The sequence below is a fragment of the Amphimedon queenslandica genome, unplaced genomic scaffold (genome assembly GCF_000090795.2).
Source record: "Amphimedon queenslandica unplaced genomic scaffold, v1.1 AMPQUscaffold_13195, whole genome shotgun sequence".
Classification (NCBI taxonomy): Eukaryota; Metazoa; Porifera; class Demospongiae; order Haplosclerida; family Niphatidae; genus Amphimedon; species Amphimedon queenslandica.
The window spans coordinates 90,115-99,229 of record NW_003546569.1 but is presented as its reverse complement, the minus strand read 5'-3'; the positions used below and the strand labels follow the sequence as shown (position 1 = coordinate 99,229).

Here is a 9,115-nt window from a genome sequence, read left to right as displayed (position 1 = left end):
ATATTAGACAGTGATAATACACACACTTGTTTATTATTTATTTCTATTTTTTTATACTTGGTTCTCTTTTTACCTTAACTGTAAACATTTCTCTCCCTCTGCTCCTTTTTTAGCTTACATGACTGCATTTTTTATTTTATAATTTTAAAGATTTTAACACTGATTCCTTGCTTTGTGCTTTTATGCTTATTATTATTTTTCTATTTAAAGAATATTTCTTGAATTTTACAATTAAAAATAGCTCATAATGCATCCTTTAGCATTTTTGCATTGAAAACATTTACAAATTTATACTTTTGTTGCTTATTTTTGGCACCTTGTTCACACTATTATCTTGTGTTTACACTATTTAAAACAGCTTTTGTTTACATCCTGGGCTTAGCTGAAAAAAAGAGGAAAGACAAAAGGAAATAAGGATGCTATATGCACAAAAAATTATTTCAAGCAGCAAAAAATAAATTGCATGTAATTAAAAATATTAATATTATCTACTTCTTTTGTAGCTTATACTAATCTCATTGCACTAAAATCACATAGCATAATATCTACTTCAACATCACTTCTTATCTGTCAATCATACAAAATTGATGATATTGATGTATTGATGATAGGAGTGCTGTGAGAGGAGCTTTTGATAGAGTTAGGGTGGAGAAAAAGAAGTCGTTTGTGGAGTCGTCTTATTCTCGTTTGAGCTGTCACACTGTGTCAAGTATACTGTATTTTGTTGAATTTTTCAATTATGGTTTACAGTTTCAGGTTTTCTGATACATTTTATGTTTTTTATGTTATTCAGAAGAGAGACAAGGTAGAAGAGGTAAGAATTCAATGGTGCTATTAATACTGCAGACCATGCAAAAGCAACACAACATCTTTTCTTGCTGTTATCAATTTGGCAACTCATAAGCCTGTGGCAGCTCTAAATTGTGGGAATTATCACAATTTAGAGTTGCCATTGTCTTAGTTCTTGTGTTTACTTTTTTTGCTGAAACTCTAGAAATTCAAAAATCCTACCATCTATTTGATAAAGTAGATAGTATAGGTCAGCTACCATTCCATTAGCAGTGCACTCAAAATCCTACACAAACAAAATGTCTGTAAGAATTATTATAGCAGCAAGAATTTAAAAATTGTTACACAAAATAATGATGAACTAAGTTTTAGTATCTACTTCAGAGTCTTCTGTTGCTGAATCTAAAGTTAAAGTAGAAGGATAACTTCTTGTACTACTAATATCTGATACTGTATGATATCCACTGGATAATGTTAGTTGAGATCCATATTTAGCAGTATCCTTTTTCTTTTTTTCCAAATAATTATTAAGCAGTGTCTTTGTTGCATTAGTTTTGGCATAATATAATGCAGTGTGGCCTTCATTAGATTCAATAGTTGGATCAGCTTTCCATTCTAATAATAGCTTAACTATTTTAAAATGTCTGGCAAGCATTAAAGCAGTCATACCATTTTTGTCTTGAACATTAGGATCAACTTTTAGTTTTTTCAGCAACAGTTCAACTATTTTAGTATGACCATTTTTGCAAGCCAGCATAAAAGCATTCGCTCCATCATTCCTTTGAATATTAGGATCAACCTTTTTCTTCAGCAACAACTCAACTATTTGAATGTGACCATTTTGACAGGCTAGCATAAAAGAATTAGTTCCATTTTTCCAAATTTGTACATTAGGATCAACTTGTTCCTTCACCAATAGTTCAACTATTTTAGTGTGAGCATTTAGACAAGCCAACATTAAAGCATCCCCTTCCTCATTATTTATTTGAACATTAGGGTCAACTTTTTTCTTCAGCAGCAGTTCAACAATTTGAATGTGACCATTTTGACAAGCAACTGCAAGAGCATTCCAACCATCTTCTCGTTGATATTTATAATCAACTCCTTTACTAATCAATAGTTCTAACACCTCACAGTTACCATAATAACTAGCAATCATTACAGCATTTGATCCATATAATGTTTTCACGTGAGGATTAGCATTAGCTTGTAGTAACATGTGAATGATTGAAATGTGTTTATGTTTACTTGCTAGCATTAGTGCAGTCACTCCATTATTGTCCTGAAAGTCAACATTAGCTCCAGCAGACAGTAAACTGTGTACAATGTCCTCACGTCCTCTTTCACAAGCTAACATTAGTGCTGTCCTGCCTCCTTCATTAGTATAATCAATGTAACCTAATTGAAGAAGAAACTCTACTGCTTCATTATTACCAGCTGTGACTGCCTCAAGGAGAGCTAGTTCAAAGGTGAAGTTCATATTCTCATCTTCTTGAAGGACAAGATGATCATTAATGTATAAACTAAATATACCAATGAGACGCATAAGCTGTAACTTTCCTCCAGTATATTCTATTAGACTATCAGCTGTAATGTCAAGAATATGCAACTTGATGACAACAGATCCTTCCTCAATAGTGATGCATTTCATTATTGACTGTCTAAATTCTTTTGGTAGTAATCTTCTAACGAGAATATATAATCCATTAATTGTAACATCATTCCAAGGGTTCTGTAGTTCAATACAAATCAATGGCATACTCTCCAAATTTTGTCTATAAGGTCCATACACTTTACGCAGCTTTTTTTTGAGATCAGTGATTGGTCTTGCTGAACGAAATGTATTAGCTCTTAATGAATATATCTTCAGTTCATCAAGTAGATCTTTTTCATCACTTATAAACTCATTACACATAGCAACTATCAGACTACAGTCAATGAAGTCGTAATTGAGGTAGACATGTATCTTCGCAAAAATGTCATCTAAATTATTATCCACTGTAACATGCTTTAAATTGAGCTGATGCTCAACCCAGTCGGATATTTTAGTGGACAGTTCACCATCATCAGTTACTTTTTTACGAAATATTGATTTTATTTCTATCATAATGTGAGAGAATTTTGCTTGTAATTGATCTAATGAATCTCGAACTGCTTGATCATCTTTTGGAAAAAATATAATTTCAGTGTTACCTATAAACATTTAGCAATATCAGTATACATTATCAAGTGATAGTATAGCCAAATAGCTTACCATTAGAGCTTGATGTTCTTGGTGATAATAATGAATCTGTAGAGAAAGCCTCATTATCTTTGATATCTTGAGCTAATTTATTTTCTTTTATAGTGGTCAGTGCATTAATGACATCTCTCCATGTTGCTTTAGGATCGACTGACAACCATTTTGAGCATAATGCTAACTTTCTGTCTTCAATTTTTATGTGTTCTTGTTCAATTTTTGAAATTTCATGCTCTTTTATTCCAACTAAACATAAACCAAATCGTTTCCAGTCAACAAGTGGTTCAAGCCATTGAGTTAATAATGAAATATCAGGTCGATCATCAATCATAGGACCAGGATTGAGTTCAACATCTCCTGATAACAAGAGGAGCAAACGTAGACAAACAATCAAATAGAGATCATTGTAAATCAGGTTAGAACTGCTGCCTCCAGGTAAGGCTACTGACTGGAGGTAATTTGTATCAGTAATAGTAACACCAGTAGTACATTGTTCTTGGTAACAATTACCTAGTACTAAAATACCAGTAAACTTACAAGTACAAAATTGCAATTATTGTTTACCTGTTGGAGGAATCATCAAGATGTGTCTTAATAAAGAGAGAAAGAGGAGGAGGAGGAAAGCAATAAAAGACAGAGTCGCTGGCAGTTTAGATGTCTTTTCTTCTGATGTAGTACTGCCTGACTTGCTGTCTACTGCAGCTTTGAATGAGTGAGAGTGGCAGCCATTAGCTGGTCTACTGGAGGCAGCTTGACAGTAGTTCCACAGTCCAATACTTGCTCTCCATTGAGAGACATCAATCATCTTGTACTATAGTATGGAGGACAATGAGAGAATTAGGTAACTTAAGGTGTAGCTATTTCAGTGATCACTTACATCACAATAAAGAAAGAAGGACTTTATGAAAGGAAAAGAGAAAGCCTTTCTACCACAAACTTAGCACAAGTTTAACTAAAGAGACAAGCTATTGCAAAACTGAGCAGTTGACACACACGTACCAGCTAAGGATGGGTGTATCAGTGTATGTGTGTGGTATATGGCACCTCATGAAAATAGTTACTGGAACACACCAATAACACTGAATATCATTATTGACTGTTGAATTTGTTTCATATTATATTATCAACTGATCAAGCACTCAGTTCAACAGGAGGAGATGTTACATATATCAGTATCACAGATGTTATAGGAGGAGATGAGACCCAGAGCATCCCTGTCATGTACAGCTCAAATGAGGACATTAGCAATGATAATGATCCTGATGATGAAGATACTGAATACTCACTGGAGGCCCTCAAGAGACGTAGATGTAGCGCTCCTCATCCTGACATACAAAAGTTCAATAAAGCAATATCTCGTATTGATGATAGGAGTGCTGTGAGAGGAGCTTTTGATAGAGCTAGGGTGGAGGGAAAGAAGTCGTTTGTGGAGTCGTCTTATTCTCGTTTGAGCCATCAGATTATGCTTTTAAGCTTCTGCTTTTCTATCCCAGATGTATTGCATGCAATAAAAGTAAATTAGTAATTAGCATAATTTTTTTATTTTGCTCTGCTTTTGTGTTTTTTGAAGTACAGTATAATTTATTAAAAGTATTGGACTTTTTATTAGTTGTAATAATCAAAAATTGAAATAAAACTTTGCTAACACAAATAGCCAATTAATACAGAACTTTTAAAATTGTATACACACTGCTAAGTATTAGCATCTACCTCAAAGTCCTCTACTGTTGAATCTAAAGTTAAAGTAGAAGGAAAGCTTCTTATACTACAATTATCTGATACTGTATGATATCCACTGGATATTGTTTGTTGAGATCCATATTTATTAGAACTATTCATTAATTGTATGTTCTTTTTCTTCAAATACATATGGAGTAAAGTCTTTGTTTCTTTAGTTTTGGCATAATATAATGCAGTGTGGCCTTCATTAGATTCAATAGTTGGATCAGCTTTCCATTCTAATAATAACTTAACTATTTCATAATGCCTGGCCATCATTAAAGCAGTAATGCCATTTCTGTCTTGAATATTAGGATCAATTTGTTCTTTCAGCAACATTTCAACTATATGAGTGTGACCATTTTTACAAGCCAGCATAAAAGCATTCACTCCATCATGTCTTTGAAGATTACAATCAACTTTTTTTTTCAGCAACAGTTCAATTATTAGAGTGTGACCATTTAGACAAGCCAGCATAAAAGCATTCCAACCATTTATATTTTGAACATTAGGATCGACTTGTTCCTTTAGCAACAGTTCAACTATTTTAGTACAACCATTTTTACATGCCAACATTAAAGCATTCCCTCCATCATATCTTCGAACGTTAGGATCAACTTGTTCCTTTAGCAACAGTTCAACTACTTTAGTGTGTCCATTTTTACAAGCCAACATAGGAGCATTCACTCCATCATGTCTTTGAACATTAGGATCAACTTGTTCCTTCAGCAACAGTTTAACTATTTGTTCATGTCCATTTTGACAAGCCAACATAAAAGCATTTCCTCCATAATTCATTTGAACATTTGGATCAATTTTTTCCTTCAGCAACAGTTCAACTATTTGAGTGTAACCATTTTGACAAGCAAATGTAAAAGTATTCCAACCATCTTCCTTTTGACATTTATAATCAACTCCTATACTGATTAATAGCTCAACAACTTCATAGTTACCATAATAACCAGCAATCATCAAAGCATTTGATCCATATAGTGCCTTTAGGTGAGGATTAGCATTAGCTTGTAGTAACATGTGAATGATTGGAATGTGATTATGTTCACTTGCTATCATTAGTGCAGTCCATCCTTTATTGTCCTGAATGTTAACATTAGCTCCAGCAGTCAGTAAACTGTGTACAATATCCTTATGTCCTCTTTCACAAGCTAACATTAGTGCTGTCTTGCCTTTTTCATAAGTATAATCAATATTAACTGCTTGAAGAAGAAACTCTACTGCTTCATTATTACAAGCTGTGACTGCCTCAAAGATAGCTAGTTCAAAGGTGAAGTTCATATTCTCATCTTCTTGAAGGACAGGATGATCATTAATGTATAATCTAAATATACCAATGAGACGCATAAACTGTAACTTTCCTCCAGTATATTTTATTAGGCTTTTGGCTGTAATGTCAAGAATATGTAACTTGATGACAACAGATCCTTCCTCAATAGTGATGCATTTCATTATTGACTGTCTAAGTTCTTTTGGTAGTAATCTTTGAATGAGAATATATAATCCATTAATTTTGACCGCATTCCAAGGATTTTGAAGTTCAATACAGATCAATGGCATTTTATCCATTTGTCGTCTATAAGGCCTATACACATCACGTAGCTTTTGTTTAAGATCAAAAATTGTCTCTGATGAACGAAATCTATTAGCATATAATGAATAAGTCTTCAACTCATCTAATAGATCTTTTTCGTCACTTATAAACTCATTACACATAGCAACTATCAGACTACAGTCAATGAAGTCGTAATAATGATAGATCTTTGCAAAAATATCATCTAAACTATTATCTACTGTACCATGCTTCAAATTGAGCTGATGCTCAACCCAATCACATATTTTAGTTGACAGTTCATCATCATCAGGTACCTTTTTACGAAATTTTGATTTTATTTCTGTCATGATGTGAGAAAAAGTTGCTTGTAATTGATCTAATGAATCTTGAACTGCTTGATCATCTTTTGGAAAAAATATAATTTCAGTATCACCTATAAACATTTAGCAATATCAGTTACAATGGAAGCAATTTAATTTGAACATGCATGCACAGGCTTCTATTTGAGGGCTCTCATATTTCCTTATTACATTTGTAGCCCCCAGGCATCTAATTGAGACAAGCTTTCATGTGAGACTAGAGAGGGTTAATTCTATTTGTTATGTACATGTATACTATATCAATACACAATATTGAGTGATAGTGTGTAGCTTACCATCAGAGCAAGATGTTTTTGGTGATAATGATGACATTGTAGAAGCAGCATCACTGTATATGTGATCTTTAATATCTTGAGCTAGTTTGTTCTGATTGAGTCTAGTCAGTACATCAATGATATGTCTCCATGTTGCTTTAGGATTGACTGACAACCATTTTGAGTATAAAGCTAACTTTCTGTCTTCAATTTTTGCATGTTCTTGTTCAATTTTTGAAATATCATGCTCTTCCATTCCAACCAAACATAAACCGAATTGTTTCCATTCAACAAGTGGTTCAAGCCATTGAGTTAGCAATGAAATATCAGGTCGATCATCAATCATAGGACCAGGATTGAGTTCAACATCTCCTGATAAGAGGAGGAGTATACGTAGACAAGCAATCAAATAGAGATCGTTGTAAATCAGGTTAGAACTGCTGCCTCCAGGTAAGACTACTGACTGGAGGTAATTTGTATCAGTAACAGTAACACCAGTAGTACATTGTACTTGGTAGCAGTTACCTACTAATAAAATACCAGTAAATATACAAGTAAAAAGTAGCAATTGTTGTTTACCTATTGGAGGAATCATCAAGATGTGTCTTAATAAAGAGAGAGAGTGAAAGAGGAGGAGGAGGAAAGCAATAAGAGACAGAGCTGGTGGCAGTTTAGATGTCTTCTCTCCTGATGTAGTACTGCCTGACTTGCTGTCTACTGCAGCTTTGAATGAGTGAGAGTGGCGGCCATTAGCTGGTCTACTGGAGGCAGCTTGACAGTAGTTCCACAGTCCAATACTTGCTCTCCATTGAGAGACATCAATCATCTTGTAATTATATATTGAAGTAACACTACAAGAAGTATAACTATGTAATCTTATATATGTAATTGAATTATATTGATGGATCATCAGCGTCATGTGACAGTGACTGTTTGTTTTACTTCCCACTGTTATCAGTTACTATTCCCAAATTTGGAAATTTTCTATATCTCATAAATAATAACATCATCTATTGATGTCGTTTGGTTTAGTATGATATATAATACACATATAACAAAAGAAAGAATTAATTATGATGATTCAGATCGACAGTGTGTACCAGCTATAGTACATTGTAAAAAGGATGAGTGCATCTGTTAGTCTCGCTAGCCAGACCGTGCTATTCCCCAGCCTATACAATCCACCACCCCAATGACTGTAGGCTGTGGAATGGTTTGGCTCGTACCTCATGAAAATAGTTACTGGAACACACCAATAATACTGAATATCATTATCAAGAATGCAGAGTCAACAGAATTAAAAAATAAATGAGTATAAAATAAAAATGTTTACTTGACAAACAAAACAGTAATATTTATAATAAAGGACTATAGCATTATCATTACCACAGTTATAAATCTCCTTGCCGCCATCTTCCTGACTCTTTCTGTCTCTTCTTAGCAGCTTCAGTAGCAGCATATCTCTCCTCCGCCCCCTCAATCTGCCCCAGTTTCCCAGACTGATATAGTCACTATAAGCCTGCTGTATCTCTGCCCACGTATTCATTACAAAAGGTCCAGAACGAACAACATTCTCATTCAATGGCTCCCCAGCTATTAGCAATACCCGCATCTCCTCATCATCTGATGCTGTCATTGTTACACGATCTCCTTCCCCCATCACTCCCATTTGACCCATTTTCACGTTCTTCTCTGCACCCTCACTCGCCCTCACCAAGATAACCTGATCCCCTCCAGACGTACAGTATACCTTTGTAATCTTTTGGGACATCTTGAGTGAAACTGGCTCCCTCCTTGAGATGAATGTCAAAGTACATTATGGGGGTCCGGGTCTCAATTTTGGCACTGGTTCCGAGACTTTCCCCAGCTATCACTTTGACCGTCACTTTGCCATTGGCCGTGGGCACAACTGGTATCGTTTCTGGGGGCGTGTCTTGATAACGAGGTGGGATCTTCTTGTCCTCTGCTCCGAGGTTAACCCATAATTGAAAACCTTCAATTTTTCCACCATTTTTCATAATGTCATCGCTTGGCATTTCAGAGTGTACAACACCAGATCCAGCTGTCATCCATTATACCCATCCTTCTGATAGAGTGCCAGAGTTACCAGCACTGTCCTTATGTTGCATGGAACCAGATACAATGTAGCTTACAGTCTCAAAGCCCT

General features: G+C 34.7%; 1 protein-coding gene and 1 pseudogene across 1 annotated transcript; both read right to left on the bottom strand.

Moving 5' to 3' along the window:
- Window positions 1–1,050: 1,050 nt before the first annotated feature.
- On the bottom strand, window positions 1,051–2,223 carry LOC109584589 (putative ankyrin repeat protein RBE_0220). Its single transcript, XM_020000377.1, has one exon. It carries the CDS (start codon window positions 2,144–2,146, stop codon window positions 1,151–1,153), a length of 996 nt encoding a protein of 331 aa, XP_019855936.1. The 5' UTR covers window positions 2,147–2,223; the 3' UTR covers window positions 1,051–1,150.
- A 5,955-nt stretch (window positions 2,224–8,178) lies between these two features.
- The window catches only part of LOC109584585 (pirin-like protein), a 3,412-nt pseudogene continuing 2,475 nt past the window's right edge, over window positions 8,179–9,115 (bottom strand).